Here is an 18,119-nt window from a genome sequence, read left to right as displayed (position 1 = left end):
ATACCTCAGGCATTACATAGTGCTAATGCTCCAGGAATATATTTGCCATTTCACTGTGAGAGTTTGATGACACCTTCATATATCTGATTAAATGCCTTGCCCCAAAGATGAGGGAAAGAAGACTTAGTGAGCAAAGGTATGTATAAACATTAGTACACGTTTAATTATATGAATCTGAGCATATTGAGAGTCAGATTCTAACAGTCTCACACTGAGGAGAACCTGAGTCATCTCTTTGAGTTCTGTAGCAATGTAGAGCATGAAGCACTATTTGTGGTGGCCATGTGTGACAAATTCCAGATTAGAGGCAGATTCAGCTGACATTATTGCCTGTCATTAAAAATTCAGCATCTAGCACCACAAAGATCTGTGATGCTGAGGGCAGATTTTTTGTTTTTATCAAGGAAATAGGTACTGCATTACAGCCGTCACTATGGTAACTCCTCCAGAATGGACTCACAGAAACACATTTTACCTGTGGCTAGTGGAAACAAATTAAATTAGAAAGCTGGAGGATGGATCCTCTTCCCATACTAGTGTAGTAGGAGATTGACTTAATTTAGTTGAGTTATACAAGTCTAAGGTCAGCATGCTTGAGAAGAAGATCATGTTTTTTATTCTTCAGGATGAGGAGCTACCTATCCATGGCAGCCAAATTACTGACAACGGTCTTCACCAGGAAGTAACAGCAATTCCCTGATGTACTGCATTTTCAGGCTACAGCCAAAATAAAATATTCTATTTCACATAGCCCCCTGCCAGCCCCCATCCCTCATACATATTGCACCCCTCTTTCTCGCAGTGTGAAAATTTAGATGGCTTAATTTTAAAAGCAAAAATTAGAAGTCAAAATGAATGCCTAAACCAAGAAACACATATCTTCACATTAACAGAAAAATGTATCTATCCCTGAATGTATTTAAAGTAGTACAAAAGTTCACATGGTGTATACTAGTGACTGTGTTTCTTTGGGCACTTGCTGTCTCCATCATTGAGGCAGCAAGCACTGACTCATATATTTTATATATATATATATATATATGTATAGTATATTACTGTGATTCTTGCAGTATGTATTATATTTATTTACATTATAGAGCACATTAAATGGTCATGTAAAATCCATGAAACTGGGGCAAGACAATAATAAGATTTACAAAAGTCCTTCAAGTCACACCCTTCTCTCCAAAAAGGAGGCAGAAGTACTTGTACACTCAGCACTGTGGATTTCAGATGTTTCAGAGTCTCTTAATATTGATTACTTTGAAAAGAATCTTAACGCATACCAGTGAAGAACACAAGTTCTAAAAACATCCAACTCCTGATAGATAAACAGCATGTGTAAGGGGACTGTGTTTGGAGCTATAATCTCTCTAGTCTGCCAGCTACATATGCCAAATCACTGAGGCTGTCGTGGTCATTTACATAGGGGAGTTGCTTTAAAAAAATCTGAGAAAAATAACATACATGGAAAACAGCAAAAGCTACAATGTGGGCCAGCAAGAACCTGTCTTCTAATCTGGTCCTTCCCTGCTTTAACTACATTTTTATGTGCAGCTCTGATGTAACTGGCCAGTCTCCAGACACCATATGTGGGTCCACTCATTCTAGTAAAGAATCTTGGTAGGAAGATGCAAGAAAAATCTTTAGACGATAAACCTGACGTAGCTGCTCATGGGTGCAATGAATTGTCACATCTGAATGTTTTCAGAGTTTTCTGTTTCACTGGGCACAATTGTTGGGGTAAAGACTATTTAGCATCACATTTGAATGCAGAAGGAGCCGTAGGTGTTTAACACTGGTAGAAATTAATCCACTTCAGCAGTAATTTAGGTCCCTTCTGTTTGTTTGGTGCTGAACAATGGTATGAAATTGTTAAGCACCACTGAGAATACAGCATTTGATACAGGAGCATGTGCCTCCCTGACTAATGAAAACAGAGGGTTATAGCCCCACAAGCCCTCTGGTAATTTCATGCTGGCAGTGTACAATTCAAAACACACAGGGACCTAAATACTCTTCAGCTGCAGAGCCTGAGATTCCTATATTTTTTTCACTGAAGATGAGAAAATACAGAGGAACAACATGCAGCCTAACAGCTGGCTAGGAGAATTAGGCTCTCATGCTGTACAATTCTTTTCCCCCACATATTCACCAATATATATTTCTCTACAAAATCTTCTGGATCTCACCTTTAAAGATACTGAAGCGGAAAACCTTGCTGAACTGATATCCGGATTTGTCAAATTTGGGACTCAGTGCTCTGACAGCCATTCTGCAGGCAGAAGCCCTGAAAAGGTTCAGTGAGCACATTAACATTTCAATTAGCTTGCAACAAGTGTTTCTTCTAGGAAAGGAATTTCCCTTACATCTCTTGAAGATCTGGAGCTGTGCTTCTACCCAGGGCCCTCAAGTGAGAGTAGATGAAACTTGCCACTTGCATGCTAGGTTCCCTCAGCACAGCATCAGCTAATGCCATCACGATTGGAAGTCCTGGCTTGGTTTCAAGCAACACCGCTGCAGCTAACATTCGGATTCGAGGCTGACATTTTTGATTCAGGAAAATCTCAAGGGTAATAGCCTGGACCTGAAAATAATAGAAAATAATATCCAGTTTTACTGCATGTTTGAACATTTTGCTAATAACCACCCAACACCAGTGAATGATCTGTTTCATCACTAGCACGGTAAAAATTTGGATTATTTAATTATTATTCCTGCTTTCATAGTCTGAGGGCTGGAAGGGGCATTATGGTAATATAGAATGGCTTCCTACACAATGAAAACCAAAGAACTTCACTGGATAACTTGTACACCACGTCTTTTATCCCTTTTTGAGTGATCCCACTCTAGGTAAAAGAGATTTCATGAATTCTTTACATACCTGAGAAGAGATTTCAGATATCACTTATCCCTATGCATAAAGGTACAACTTATTTCTAATAATGTGATCTTCTGGGGTACTTTCTGCTAAATAATAGAATAAAAATGAAACAAATGGAGCCCAATTTATTACCAGGAATCTCTGTGCCATATAGGCAGTTTAAATCAAAATTTAATGCAATAAACTTAATTTCCTTAGTAGTACTTGTGGTTGATGTATTTTCCCTCAGCAATATTCACTATCAAGACCAATTTTGTACTGGAACCTTTCCAGCTTCCAGGGGGACACAGGAGCATTTGGCCCTAATTGTGGATGATGTGATGGTGGTTTCCAAATGTCCTGGCAAACCTTCTGCACATCCCTGTCCTGCCTGGGAGAGTGCATGTCCATGAGCTGAAATGAAGAATGACCCAGGAAACTTCAGCAAACTTTGGGAAAACCCTGACTGGTTTTATTAATTTGAATAGGTTGATTATCAAATGCCAATGTAGAAGAGGTGGCAAAGATGCAGCAGGCCTAAATGAGGCTTTTCAAACTAAACAGTAAAAAAGGCCATGAAGTAAGTGTGTTTGATCCAAATATGGGAGTGTACCTAGCTGCAAAACAGGCATTAAACAGTTTTTTGAACAATGAAAAAAGTGGTCACAATCATTAACTTGTTTCAGATCAATTTTCTCCAAAGAAAATGCATAGAAAATCAAATGAGTGGTCTGGAACATCAGTGGAAAGCCAGGCCAAAGTGCAATCAGAGATGCAGCGTTATTCTCAAACACCAAATTGGCTTTTTTTTTTTTTTTTCCACAGCAAAGACTTTAACTTCTACCTTTGCAATTCCCTCCCCTCCCTCCCCTGCATTTCCCTATCCAGCTCCTGCACTCTACTAAATTGTTTCTTTATTCTTCTGGTTAAAAGCATACCCTGGCACACTATTGTCTGTGGATCAATGTGTGCACTCAAACTGGGAGGCACATGCAAGAAATGAGTATAATGGAAACACTGATACTGATTAGTAGGTGAATAGCTAATGAAAGCTTTTAGTGTACTTTTTATATTAAGAATTTACTTATATAAAACAAAAAATTTCAACATCAGGAAAAGAATTTTGAAAACCTTGAAAAGGTTTCCTTTTAAAAGCAGATTGCTTCAAAGTGAAAATGATTGTAAAGTGACGTCTGCAGTAGATGAGAGTATGCTGGTGTAGGCATTGTATGAGAGATCTAATAATTATCTCAGTCAGGGACAAAAGTCACATTTAGTAAATGCTCTGTTTATGACTTAAACCAGCACAATGTCTGTAAATTTGTAATTAGGATGCAAACCCATGGTATCTATTTACAATGAAATGCGGTCTTGAATTACGATTAGATGTGACACTCAGTATTAAATGTCAGCTCTCTGAAAACCTTGTTTTGTGGTTCTCTCACATACCAAAGGTGAAGTATTACTAAACACATTTGGGTCAATAATTTAGTTTTCTGTATAATGTCCTTGGAAATTAAATGTTTGCAATGGAAATACTGATTTGTCTCCAACAACAATGAATGTATCCTTTTAATGGGATTTTTTTGTTGCAGTCTGAAATATCGGAGGTTAATGTCAAAAGAAATAAGACATGCTTACCAAGGAATAGCTTTGTATTTTTTTAAAAAAAACATAATGTTTGAAAAAAAAGATCTGTTTTTCCCTCATCACCCATTATCCATTAGCAGCCTTGTGAGTGGAAGTCACAAAGGCAAAGGAGGCAGATTTGTTTTCTTACCGTTTTGGGGTCTTTTAGGCCTATGTTCTTCAGGGCCATCACAGCAGCTGCGTGGACCCTGAGAGGAAAATCCGAGGCACCAGCTGCATATCCTGGCAAAAACTTCTTGATGTGCTTGATGCTGGCTGGATGTCCTACATTCCCAAGGGCTTTCAAAGCCAGGGAAATTTCTTCTGTGCTAGACTTGCTCAATGCCTCTCCTGCAAAGCCATGAAGAAGCTGAAAAATGAAAACAAATCTGTTGAGTTCAATTCCAGCTCTTATCTATATTCCATCCACCAGCCTGTTCTGGGTTTGACTTCATAATTTCAGTTTGTTCAATTCATTTATTTTAAATATTTTCAAATTCTTTTTTTTTGCCTCATGAATAGAACATTTTATTCATAGAACAAGTATATCCAAGAAAGCTGCAATGGACAGCTTCTTCATCACTATACCCTGAAGTTATCGAGTAAGATTTTTAAAGGAAAAAATAATGGCTAGGACCTTGTGCCCACTGCCTTTCAGGGTAAGTTGGGACCCTGAAATAATGCTGCTTGAGCATCTCTCTCTCTCTCATAGCTGAAGACAGGTGCAAAAGTACAGATGAAATTGCTTCAGACCCTAAAAAAGATTCCTGAAAATATGGCTAGTGGTGGTGCCCTTAACCAGCTAGGGTAGTCTCTTTTCAGCATAGATTAATAGATGCAAAATGAGTTCAGTGCCAAAAAATCAGCTCATTTTACAGCCTTCACTGTGAGCAACTGGATCACACTTCCATTAGTATGGCAAGATTAAAAGTAGTTGTCTGAAGGCTGAGTAATCGCAAAGAACTAAATCCTAATAGAGAAGAGTTTTAAATGATAACAAATGGCACTAAAAAAGAAATTGAGATCTTAGAGGATAATTTCAATACAGATTCTGTACTTTAAAATAACACATTTGAGATCCCTTGATGGTGCAGAAACAGTCTACTTGATATTACCAGTCCAATGAAGGGACACCTGAAATGCATTGAATCAGCCTAAGCAATAATTTGTTCTGGGAAAGAATTTTCATTGTCTGACACAGGGTTCTCAGATTTAATTAGCTCAAGAGCAATGGTGGCAATTGTAATGCAGGAGACGTATGTTGGGATGTTGGCCATGCCTACATACTACAGGAAAAATATCATGTCAGGCACACAGTGTATTTGGATCACCCTGCTCTCACTGGGGATGGTGGATTGATGGGTGCCAAAGACTAAACACACATTTCTCTTTCCCTCCCTGTTACTGGCTGAGTGTTTGGCCCCTGTAAAACATGACATGCATTTTTAGAACTGGGAAATGCTATTTAATGACTACTCAAATTGTTTGGAGGCCTGCTGATTAAAAGCAGTGCAGAAGGGGTGGTGTTACTGCTGTTTTAACAGCCTTATAACCTCTGTTGATGACAGGGCTTTGCTTCTGGCTGGGATACATTAATTCTGGCAAAAACCTGGGCTTTTGTGTCAGTTAATTTATAAATATACATAATACCTATATTTAAAGTATTTTCGAGCAATGTCACAGGACTTCACTAATAATTGGCAATAAAGCAATCAGAGATACTCAGTTGGAAAGTATTCTGAATTGTCTACTTCTTCTTCTCACTCCCTTTTGTGTGCTAATCTAAAGATAAAAATGATGCATTTAACCAACTGAGATTTCTTTCCCCAAAGAAAACACTGTATTGAAGCTAAATGCAGCTTTCTGAACAAGGAAGAAATGACTCAAGGTTTAATTTTTCTTTTAAATGATAACTAACAAGGTGGTTACCTGTAGACATTGGGAGCAGGAGTCTGATGAGGAGCACTGTTTGTGGCACAGTGACGCGTAGCTGAGGTGGCAAACCTTCCCAAGCACAGAGCTTGAGTGCTGGCACTGCTTCTTCACAATGAGCTGGGGAGAAGGCACTTGTTTGTTACTACCATTAATGAAGAGAAACATTACTGGAAAATATGCTTCTACCCAATGGAAGATAAAACCAGGCTTTTGATATCTATTTTTGTTGATGAATTTTCAGTTAATCTGTGGATAGTACTGCATTTGACAGTGTAATTGTAAAATTATTCCAAGTAACATCTGGAAGGCAGATCTGTTTCTTTTACAGTGTTTCAGATTTAAATTTGGCATAGCCTATAATCCAAAGGGAATAAATCACCCAGTTATGGAATGGAAAAATGCACATTATTGAAGAAATATTCATCATGCTTTATGATTGCCTCAGCTATAGGTACAATGAATTTAAGATTTGTTGTGTATGGACCTCACTACTTGGGCAGACAGGAATACTTTTTATAAACACAGGAGCTGACAGGAAGCACCAGCTCACTGGTTTCTTGTGTAGGAAGCAGAGCACCAGAACACAATGACAGCTGGGCTCTCATGGCTTTCATTGAGGGTAAAACTCTAGTCTGAGGTTCATTGTCTCTGCCTAGGGTAGGCAGAGATAAGTTCTTGCATCTGAGACTGGAATTAAACCCTGCATATCCAGAAAAAATTGCAAAAATAATTAGACTTTCTCCTACATGGACTTCACATTGACATAACTCCTTTGGTTTTGACAGATCTTCTCAAATTCATACCCTTCCTTCTAGGTCAAATAGGACAAATATGTGGATGCAACAAATATGTGTTTCTTGCTCCCTTGTCTTTGTAGGGAGTCAGAGATGTAATCTGGTGTAACTATAACGTACATTTGGAAAAAGAGACTAGAAGCCACTGTTTGCAGCAATAACCTCTGTCCCTGAGAGGTATTTTAGTCTTTATTTCCTGTTTCATTCCAGACTCATTTTTGCCCTTTTGATTTGTATTCCCCTCCCCTTAAGACACTCAGGAAACAAAGCCCTTTCAGCCTCGCTAGAGGATATAAAACCTTTATCTTTTCAGAGACTTTGCTATCATGTCAAAGGAATAAATACAACAGACCAGCAAAGTGTGATTTGAGAGTGTTTAGAGAATCCTACCGTTGCCTCCTCCATCACATCCCACGTTGGAGTGCTGGAGTGCAGAGCCACAAGCACTGTTTGAATCACTTCCCAGCTGGTGAGCTCCTGCCTTTCCATTTTATGCCGCAGGAACCTGAGAGCACGGTGACTGGCCACTGCAGGAATTATATCCAAAATGTGGCGCCTGTAATGGGAAAGGCAAGCAGCATTTTCCAAATCTGCCTCTGAGCACAGGCATTCCAGAGGGTCTCCAGCAGAAGCAGCACCACCTTTATTGCCTGTACCTGTACGCTGGCCGATTGGAGAACTGCTTCCACACCGATTCGTAATTCTCCTCATTTGCTGCACGGAAGAGGTGCAGAAGCTTGAGAGCTTTTGCTGGTGCATCACTGGGAAGCTGCTCAGAGGTGGCTTCTACTAATTCTTGCAGGCTTTCCTCTATCTGCAGAAAGATGAAAATGCAGGAAGCTCACATGCACTATTTCCCACATGCATAGATTTAAATCACCAACAAAGAGTGTCCAGCGGCTGGGCTTTACCTGGTTTTCCACATCTTTTATTTTGAATAAGTGGACAGGAAGCTGAAGCAACTCACTGCCAAACTGATACTGAAGAGACCCACGATTCTGATACTCTTTTGGTGGGACCTCTGCCCTCTGTTTCTGCACATCAGTCAAAGCAAATTTCTGCCTGCAATGGAGACCCCAGGAAGAAAACATCACAGGATGCAGGGTAAAAACAGCAACAAAAAAACCCCACCAGTAATTCTGCTTCCCCATATTGCAGTGCAACTACAAAAGGTTTTTTTATTGAGGGCAAAGATATTTACAGAGAGATACATTTGGACATGGTGCTCAGAACCATACTCTGAGAAGGTGTGCACTTGCACAGCAGGGCTCAGATCAGAGCCAGCCTTTGCCTTCCTTTGGCAATAACTTGGCTTGAGAATTTATGGAAGAAGAGGGAGGTGAGCAGCTATGGCCTGAAGAATATCACAGGAAGCACCTGTTGTGTCTTAAGGAGTAAACTATTTACTGTAGAAAAACAAAAATGGAAAAGTTGCTCAGAAATAATAATTTAATTTAAACATTCTAAGAAGTCCATAAAAGCTGTCATGTGTCTGTGTCTCTCCTGGAAGTTTTAAATGGAGTTGAAAATTTTTAGATACAAAAAGAAATGCTACAATCTTTTTACTTGAACTATTGCAATCTCCCCCCCCCCCCCCAAATTTTGTTTGGTAAGCTGAATATCCTGGGGACTACAAAAGAAGGTTCTCATGACACTTTAAATTGGATTTACCAAACAAAAAGGACCACATAAATTCAGGATTAGTCTTTGGAAAAGTGCTCAACCTTTTGAAAACTTTTTCAGAAGCTACAAACCTTCATCATTTTTTATTAAGAATAATTCCAATGAGAGACTGTCTTTGTAAATGTTTGCTATCTTCTTACATTTTCAGCTAAAAGATGTAGCCTATCCTACCGATTATGTTTAAAATGGTTCATTTAGGACACTCTAATAGTTAGGCATTTGCACCGAATAACTGAAAACATTCCAAAAGCAATATTGCTGTACTACAGAGTCTCTCACATTCCAAAAGCAATATTGCTGTACTACAGAGTCTCTCAAAATCTCTGTAGAAAATTGGTGTGTTTATTTTGGAATCTCTATGATCTTCTGTATAATTTTTATTCACTTCTTCCATATGGATTGTAGAGAACTGCTGCAGAAAAATAGCATATAACTGCTTTACAGACAAGCTGCTGGAATTTGAATAGAAACTGCTTCAGAATCAGTAGAGATTTTTCTCTCAACATTTCATACAATATTATTGAAAGGGCATTTGGGTCAGAATGTATAACATCAGGTTCACTTGGGCAGCTTTAATTCTCCCTTTCAAATCATGCTGAATCTATTGCATCTTAATTTTCATTGTTTTGGGAAGAGTTATATCTGCCTAGAATTAATAGGAAAATGCTGTATTCTGAAGAGAAGAGCAAATTAATGTTAAAGATAGGATTAAAAGGGTGAAACAGTAGTAAAACCTCTCTTGGCTTTGAAAGGTGCTGCAAGAGTCATATGCTGAGCAGGTCTGAAAACTCAGCTCCAAGTACATTAAGGCCTTGATAGATAATTTTTTTCTAATAGAGAATACGCTGTGGAAATAACTTCTGAAGACTTGAGTGAGATAGTCACATCTTTCCAACTATCTTATATTTGTCCCCTTCAGCTGGGTAATGATAAAAATGCAGAGAAAATGGGAAAAATAAAAGTACTACACTTCTGGGAGCTGAGAAAGACCTTACTGAAGACAATCTCTACAGGCTGCAGAAGGAGAATGTAAAGCATCCTAAATCCAGACTAATGCTGACTCACAAAAACCATGAAAGCACTGCAGTTGTCTCTATCTACACCTTGACTCCTTGACTGCATAAGACAGTAAAGCCACTTTCTTTTTTGTTTTGTTCAATTAGGCAAATTGAACTTGTTCATTATATATGCGAAGTTAGTCAGTGAGTTACTGATACAAACTTTCTGATGTTGCTGTTTCCAAAACTGTCTATTATACCAATAGATCCTTGCAGAAGCTAACGGAGCGATAAAGATCACAGCACCTAGAGTGGGACTGAAGAATACCTTCTGCACTGTGGCATTTATGCAAAAAGCCTCTCCCTTCAGTAGGGCACTACTATTTACAGAGTCCATAACTAAATAAATAACAGAAAATTTTTTAAATAAATGAATTTGATAGATGAAAAAATTTTTCAATACTGAAAGTTTGAGTGCTTGAGCTAGGGGCACAATTTCGTAAACAAAGATATTCTTGTTTTGCCTCAAATTTCTTTAAGAAATATGAAAAATTTGCTGTGAAAAAGTAAATACATTTAACATGCCTTTCGCCCAATTGTTTTGCAATAAAACCTGATTTCCTACCAAGAAACAGTTTTGATGGGAGATTTGCAAGCTGCCCATGGTATTTAGGAATCCAAAGTACTACCTAGGTTTCTTGTGAACTGGTCTCCAAGGATCTCTTACTGCATTATTATTTTCCAGGGAACTCTCTTTCCTGAGTAACTGTCTTTCAAAGTATTTTACTTCAAATATATTAGTTCACAATTTCTCTGATGGAATTACATTTGTTTTGGCTTTTATGGCATAAATCAAATATCCCTGAGAAATAAAATAGCCAAGTCCTGCCAAGTTTAGCTAACAAAATTTGGATAGTGATGTGCACGTTTCAGATTTACAACTAACAGCAAAGGTTGTTTTTATGAGCTGTTTGGGATTTTATGTAATTAAATACTGGCAAACAATAGGCTGTGGAAGTAAAGAATTTATTTCACTTACGGACCTTCACTCAGATTACCGAGTTGCTGAATTAATGGAATATGTACAGTACCTTGCTTCTACGATAGCATTTCCTCCTGTTATCTCGTTGAAGGGTGCAAACTGGTGGATTTCCTCAACATCAGCTTGTGTAATTACAGCTTCACTACGCGTATATTTAATTTTGTAATTGTAAGTAGCAGTTGCACGGGAATTCTTGTTCCTCTTTATAATATAGAAAAGCAATGAAACAAAGAAAATAAAAAGTCATTGAGCTTTGAAATTCTGTGACTAGAGGCTATTACATCATGCACTTCAGCCCATTTGTTTTCCAGGGCTGTTTTGTTCATTGGCCTTAAGAGCAGTCAATGTGAATTCTGTGCACTCACTTCCATGGGAGAGGTCAGGCACACTGCCTGTCTCCATTACTTTTACTGCTAAGAAGTGTTAGCTGCTTTTTCCTTTTCCCAAATCTAAGTAATTGGTCATTCCCTCGAGAAGCAGACACATTTTCTGAGGAGAGCAGCTGCATAAACCATGCAATTTTTTATTTCAAAGACAGGATTATAATAAAATGCAGCGGTACCTGTCTTGAATAGCAGAAAATGGACATCATGACTATTTTTTTACTCAACAGAGTAGGTGAATTAACTCATGCTGATACTTAATGGTTTCCAAGCCAGCTAGTTTGAGCTAGCTCAAGTGTGCTTGCAGTACACGATAGTGTGCAGCCCAGACCTCTGCTGCTCTGTGAGATCATTTTCTTACAGAAAGAAAATATCGACAACTGGATACAGCAGATCTGATTCTTCCCTCATTTTTAGTATTTTAAATGAAGAGATTGTTTGGATATCAAGTGGTGTTCTGCATAAGAATATAAAATATATACATATAATACCACTCTGGTTTACCTGCTGGCACGTCTTGCATGGATGAGTGTATGCTGAACCTGTGACAATTTGAACTTTCTCTTCACAGCTGTTCAGGTCCTTGGATTTGGTCACATAGACTAGGTTTGCTCTCTTGTTTTCCTGAATTGCATATGTTGTGTTACAAACACCTCCAATCCCAGCCTGGCAAAAATGGGAACAGGATCAGAGAAGTTCTCTATCACGCAAAGCTTAACTTCACCACATGAAAACTTTTGTTTAATTCTGCATTTTCAAAATTACCAATGGAAATGAATGCTTTATTTATCCTTATATTCCTCAGAAGCAAAATTGCAATGATCATTAATTTCATATCTTCTTTACATGTAGAAGTTGTCAGTAAGCCAAATCAGAGTTACACCGAGGGAACTAAATCACCCTGAAGTTTCATTTGGAACCTCAGGAAAGGGGAGTAACAATCTTCAGTTAAAACTGTTAATTATGAAATAGGATTTGAGGAATATTAATAAAAAGGTGTCAAAATAATTTGATCAGTCAGAATGAAATCTTAACAGCAAAGTATTTCAAGGTTGGAGATGACATTCTGCCCTCAAAACTTGCTTTTACAGACAGCTTACAAAAAAGGCCTTGCAATATCAGGTGATCTGTCATAATGTGACCAGAAAGAATTAAAAAGAATTTCAGGATAACAGTTTTGATTGTGGGTCTTCTTGAGTTCACAGTTTTAGCTGAGCTCTTCAATAATATTTTGAGCATATACATTTATAAGAGCTTTTAAGTCTCCACAGTCAGTGAGATTTTTGTAGAGGAAAAATGCTTGATTGCATTTTAGGAGGAAGAGCTGATTTTTTTATTATTGTTATTTATAGCATAGCTAGTGCAGAGACCAGCTCTGGGCTATGTGAGAGCAGTGAAATGGTCATGTGGTTTTTAGGAAGCAAGACGTACCCACTTCAGCTTAACAGAATTCCCTGAGACACTGTGTCTTTGGAAAGGCTAGAAATAGGAGTTGCCCAAGCTTTCTGGAAGTCTTGCAATCTGCAAATACAGGTGTGGGTCTCTGCACACTGCAGGGTATGGTAGAGACATCCAGACTTTAAATGGGACAGTCCAGCCCAGAGAGTTCAGTGGGATGAAGAAGACTCCTGCCTAGCTGGACTTCATGGCTGTGTGCAGTTCAGCTAGCTCAGATACCCTGAACCCACAGGATGGGATGTACACTTCCCCAGGTTAGTCCTTTAAACCTCTCTGTAGCTCAGATTTTAGGACTAATAATATTTATCTTCCTTTGCAGAGTGACTCAAGATTGTCAAGCAAGGGTGCCAAAGCTCATTAATCAGTTGCTCTCTAAGAAAGGCAAAGAAAACGTGGAAATTATTCTAGGAGGTGAAGTCACATCTACTACCTAGCAGTGAGAGTAGAACATATTGCTAACTGAATTAGAAAGAATTAAGATGTGAAACTAGATATGAGAAAATAGTGTTGCAGAATATCCAACAACACCCCCCAGATTTTTATGTGCAGCAGTGTGAAAAAAATTAAATCACCTAGCTCCCTTCCCAGAAAGAACTCTACTTACATAAAAATAAATTTAAAAATATTAGAGTTACTCTGGTCTATAGTTTCAGTAAAAATAACATGAAAGTACAATAATTTCAGGTTTTTGCTGATCTCTGAGTTGAACGTAGTCTAATCAATGTAAATATGGTTTCACAAAAACTAAACACATTGCAATTTCTGTGGTGAATAGTAATATCAGAAGATTGACCTTGACTAATATATTAAAACTTGAAAAACAGTGAAAATTCCAACAGAGTATCAACTGCAACTGTCAAAACTGTTACATTATGACATATATGCTATTTTCTTCCTAAAAGAGGAGCTAGAAGAGATTAAAGTATATATGATTGGTATAAAAAGTCAAATTACTGTTATTTTGACTTTAATATTTAACTATATTGTTAAGCTTGTACACTGTTCACGTTTTATGTGGGCTTCATCTTTCACAGTTTACTTTCTCTGGAATTACAAGCCAGGTTTTCTAAGGGTTTAATTCTGCAAATGTATTTTCTGAAATACTTTCATCAACCAGTTTAAAAGTATGCTCTTCTGTTGTCCTGTTTAAGTACATCTCCACCAAATGTTGTCCCATATGAAGCTTAATCATGATTTCCCAAGCTTATAAGCTTTCTTTCTTATAAGTGAAGTTTATGTCAAGGATGAATTCAGAAAATGCAGTAGAAGATTCTGAAGTGAAAGTTTATTTATTTACAAAGGCATCACAATGGCCAAACGCAAAACTCACCTCCTGTAAACTGTATGAATTCTGCGTCTTCTTTACACTCAGCTCCAGCACATTCAAAATCCCTCTGTAGATGTTCAGACCATCATCTGAGACAGAATCAGGAGCCATAATGCTTCCAACGTGGCCATTGCTGTACTCAAACTTGATGGGGCTACTGAGCTGCCCAGTCAGGACCTGGGTCAGTTTCAGTGATCGGGAGAATGAGCTTGTGGGCCAGACACCATTGTACTCCGCGGCCTCGATCGAGTGGATCTAGAACAAAGGGGCAATAAAATGCCTCTTTAAGTCTTCTTTCCCCAGTTAATTTTTTTTCAATACACATAAGCATCTAGAGCTTTAACCACATCAAAGCTACACTTTTAAATAACACAAAGCCTCTTCAAAGGGAGAACTTAGAAGTTGTCATTTAGCATAACTAGTGTCGATGCACGTATTTCTGTATATAAAAGGAAAGAGAAGACTGCAAATGGCTGATATTTCCACAGCCACTGCACTGTTCTGTTTCATAGACAATCCATATTGCCAAAGGCTGACTTGTGCAATGAAATGAGCCAGACAAGAGCCACATGAAGCAGGTTGCTACCCAAAAGTAGCATGGAAGATCTGCAGGAAATTGCAGGAGAAAGTTAATGTTGCATAAAGCATCATTAACTCCTGTTGTGAACTCTGTCATTTCCCTTGCTGGGGTCACAGAGCGTAGGCAGCAATCTGAAACTAATAAACACATGGCCTCTGGGCCATCCAGACATGCAGAATTAGTTTGAGCAGTGGACAGCAGATTACAGAAATTGTCCTTCCCTACATGTTTTGCTGTGAAACCAAAGGCTGAGGCACTGGCTCCAACCCCACTCTGCGCTTCATGCTCCAGCCTCAACCTGGGGCACATCCAAACAAGTAGAAAGTTGTGCTAAACTATGCATAACTTGAATAATTCTTACCCTATGGGAATGGGCATGTTTAGCTTAGCTTCTCAGAGGACCCTTCCCTTCTATATATTTTGGCAACTTAAAGAGACTTTTCTCTGACACCTCAGGCTGGTGATGTGGTGCAAGACACAGATTAATGTCTCAAAAAGCCACACAAACTAAATCCTCATACAGAAAATCACTGGAGACTGCACTTTCATATTTATTTTTGTTATTGTTGGTGGAGATTACTGCCAACCCCAGGAACTGAAGCTTACAGGCAAGGCTGTTAGAGAGTAAATCCCTCATGCTGCCTCTTGGACATGCTTCTGGCATATTGCATACAGACAGGTTTGGGAGTGCTCTGCAGGGTCAGGGCGAGGTAGCTTTCCCCAGCCCTTGGGGCCCAGGCAGGACTTAGGCTGTCTGCTTGGTTTTGAACACAGCTGGCAATTCTTACTTGTAGGTTTGTGATGAAAAAAATTGTCAGCTGGAAACTGCCCAGGGAACACAGCTTTTTATTTGGGTTGAATGTGAACTAGTAGGCTGCAGATGAAAGTTTAATTCCCTGAACCAACCCTCCAAACTCCAAATTTAAATATAACAGCAGCAAAATAAACTTTTCCCAGAGAAGAAGGGAATAAATGTACTATTACCTTTAGCTTAGAACTTGCCCAAAAAGTTATGCTTTTTTTCTTTTTCTCCTTTTCTTGCCTGAAATTAATTCTGAAATGGAAACTTTTCACAAATGCAGTAACACTGGTAAAATGATGTTAGAAAGTTTTAGAGAACAGGAGTCAATTTTTGGTGAAGACTCACCCTGGCACACCAAGAGCTGTTTAGGCAGGAATGAAGGATGATCTGGGATAAGGACAAGGCTGCTTCTGCCTCTTTTCTGGCAGGGAAGATTTCTACTCAACACTGCAGATGCGTGACTCTTATTTCCTTGACTATTTTTGTTTTGAAATCCATCCCCTTACAAATGTCATGGAAAAGCAATATTTCCTGTCTAGATCTATAATAATTTGAACCTAACAAAAATACTTAGCAACAGCAGGCTAATTCAGGCTGGAAGGCTACATTACAAGCATTAATCAGAGAGTCACCAGTCTTTTTAATCAGAAAAGTTTTCAATATGCTAAATTAAAGCTTTTAAAAATATCATTTTTCTTCTGCGTATCTAAAGACTAAATGGAGTTTGTGTAAAGCAGTTAAGGTGTGAACTTCTATATACTCATTATAAGTGGGTATAGGCTCCTGTTAAAGGCAAAAGTGTATTTCACACAATCAAACCCTTCAGTAATTACTCAGCAAGCAGTAAAAATATACAATTGAGGATGACAAAGAATGTCACTCAGGACCCTTCAGAAAAAAGAAAGATGACATTAATTATGCTAAATATTGAATCATTCAACTACTGTCACGTGTTTTATTGCTTTTTGTCTGCTGGTTATGAAATCAGTTGATTAAATAATCCTAGGTTGTACAGTTTGAAACAATTGGATTGATCCAGTAATAAATTATTGTGCATTCCAAATTACATTCCATTGTCTCCCTGACCACAAAGCAGAAGAAATCCTTCAAGCTCAAGGTTGGCTTGAGCTGAGAATTACCTTGCAAAGTGCAAATAGAATTTAGGGCACTGTATAAAAAATAACAGTGTTAGTTACATTATCCCTGAGTAAGCACAACACACGATGAAACTTAATTACTTTACAAAAGCTTAAAAAAAAAAAGCTAAGTATGATGAGAATTTTACCTTTCAAATTGAATACATTTTCTTACCCTAATAAGACAAAGTTTTGGCCCAATACCACTAATTTCCACTTTACTTTTTATTCTTATTCCAGCTCTTGCAAGTCCTTTCTCTGGAATTCCACTGAGAAGCGTGGTTTCATAATCAAATGTATAAACCTTGCTTTCACTGAAATCAGGTTCTGCAAAGAAATGGTTCCCATAAAACATTATACAGAATATACAGAACATATTAAAGTACCTGCATTAGAATGTATGGAACAAAAAAACCCCAATTTTTTTCATTTTTGCATTGTACCTGAATGAAATTAGCTGTTGTAAAGCCATACTAAACATTGATATACTTTTTAGATTCTGTTTTTAATTTCACTCATTATAATTATATTAGTTGATAGGAAAATTACTTACGGTAATTAAGATGCTGGCTCCCTGAAAGAGAAGAAAGAAATAGAGGAATGAAATGACAAAGAAAAAAAACAACCCCAAAATGTTAATGTATTGTAGTATAAAATCATCTGGCACATATAGCATAACCCTTTCTAATTAACTTTATTTCTGTTTCAGCACCAGCCAAACACCTTTTCTTCTTTAAACAACAAAAGAAGTAATAAAATAATTTTTTCTACAACATGTCTGTGAGTGAACTTATGTTTAGATTCTGAAGCCTTTTCCTGAATATACAATTTTAAATTCATCAAAGCAGATAAGTTAGATACTTACCCACCAGGGTTAAAACCAGGGCTAATATCAAGCCCTTCATGATGGGGATAAAGTAAAGGTGAATGTGATGGGTTCCTCTTTTATAAAGGCATGTGATATCACATGTTTCTTTTGGCACATTGGTTTGACAAATAAGTGTATTCTAGAATGCATATTGATCAATCAAAAAATAAACATTTCTGAGGTCACAAATGCTGGCAACTTCAAATCACCTCATGATTTCAGCTACCTTACTTTCTATATAGTTCACCATGTTTGTGAGCCCTGTGAAATTCAGCAGGACACCTTGGCAGGCACATGCTAGAAAAGAGATTTAATTTTCAAAATATCCTGCTTGCTATTCCCCCTCATTTCTCTACATTTTATTGATACAGTAAAAAATCCTAAAATTTAAATTATTCAACTATAGTTCCTCCATCATAACTGAAATAATTTGTCTTTCTTCCAGTCATGTCTTTAATCTTTTGCTATTTTACTCTTCATAGTGGTCACTGCTTTGGAGACAAACCCTTCAAGAGTTTCACATTGAGACTCTACTTTTAGAGGAGAATTAGTGGTTGATTATACAGATTTAGGCTTGAGACACCTTACAGCTCATAGGCATGCAATGAGAAACTGCCCTTC

At 37.9% G+C, this 18,119-nt stretch overlaps 1 protein-coding gene across 1 annotated transcript in view; it reads right to left on the bottom strand.

The window, feature by feature from the left end:
- LOC102113671 (vitellogenin-1-like) overlaps positions 1-17,535 on the bottom strand; it is a 42,982-nt gene extending 25,447 nt beyond the window's left edge. Inside the window, exons 1-13 of the mRNA XM_088060576.1 lie at positions 17,496-17,535; positions 17,184-17,204; positions 16,806-16,957; positions 14,116-14,367; positions 11,832-11,993; positions 10,994-11,145; positions 8,133-8,283; positions 7,878-8,035; positions 7,612-7,777; positions 6,422-6,544; positions 4,644-4,862; positions 2,370-2,587; positions 2,193-2,290 (exon numbers count right to left, since the gene is read on the bottom strand). Of these exons, the coding sequence (XP_087916702.1) occupies positions 2,193-2,290; positions 2,370-2,587; positions 4,644-4,862; positions 6,422-6,544; positions 7,612-7,777; positions 7,878-8,035; positions 8,133-8,283; positions 10,994-11,145; positions 11,832-11,993; positions 14,116-14,367; positions 16,806-16,957; positions 17,184-17,204; positions 17,496-17,535 (1,912 nt within the window). The remainder of the gene's footprint in view (positions 1-2,192; positions 2,291-2,369; positions 2,588-4,643; positions 4,863-6,421; positions 6,545-7,611; positions 7,778-7,877; positions 8,036-8,132; positions 8,284-10,993; positions 11,146-11,831; positions 11,994-14,115; positions 14,368-16,805; positions 16,958-17,183; positions 17,205-17,495) is intronic.
- Positions 17,536-18,119: the final 584 nt, after the last annotated feature.

Source organism: Pseudopodoces humilis, chromosome 10, assembly GCF_049639895.1.
Source record: "Pseudopodoces humilis isolate 2021_Gansu_Grassland_sample_001 chromosome 10, ASM4963989v1, whole genome shotgun sequence".
Taxonomy (NCBI): Eukaryota; Metazoa; Chordata; class Aves; order Passeriformes; family Paridae; genus Pseudopodoces; species Pseudopodoces humilis.
Note: the sequence above shows the minus strand (reverse complement) of the source record. Positions and strands in the feature narration are given on the sequence as shown.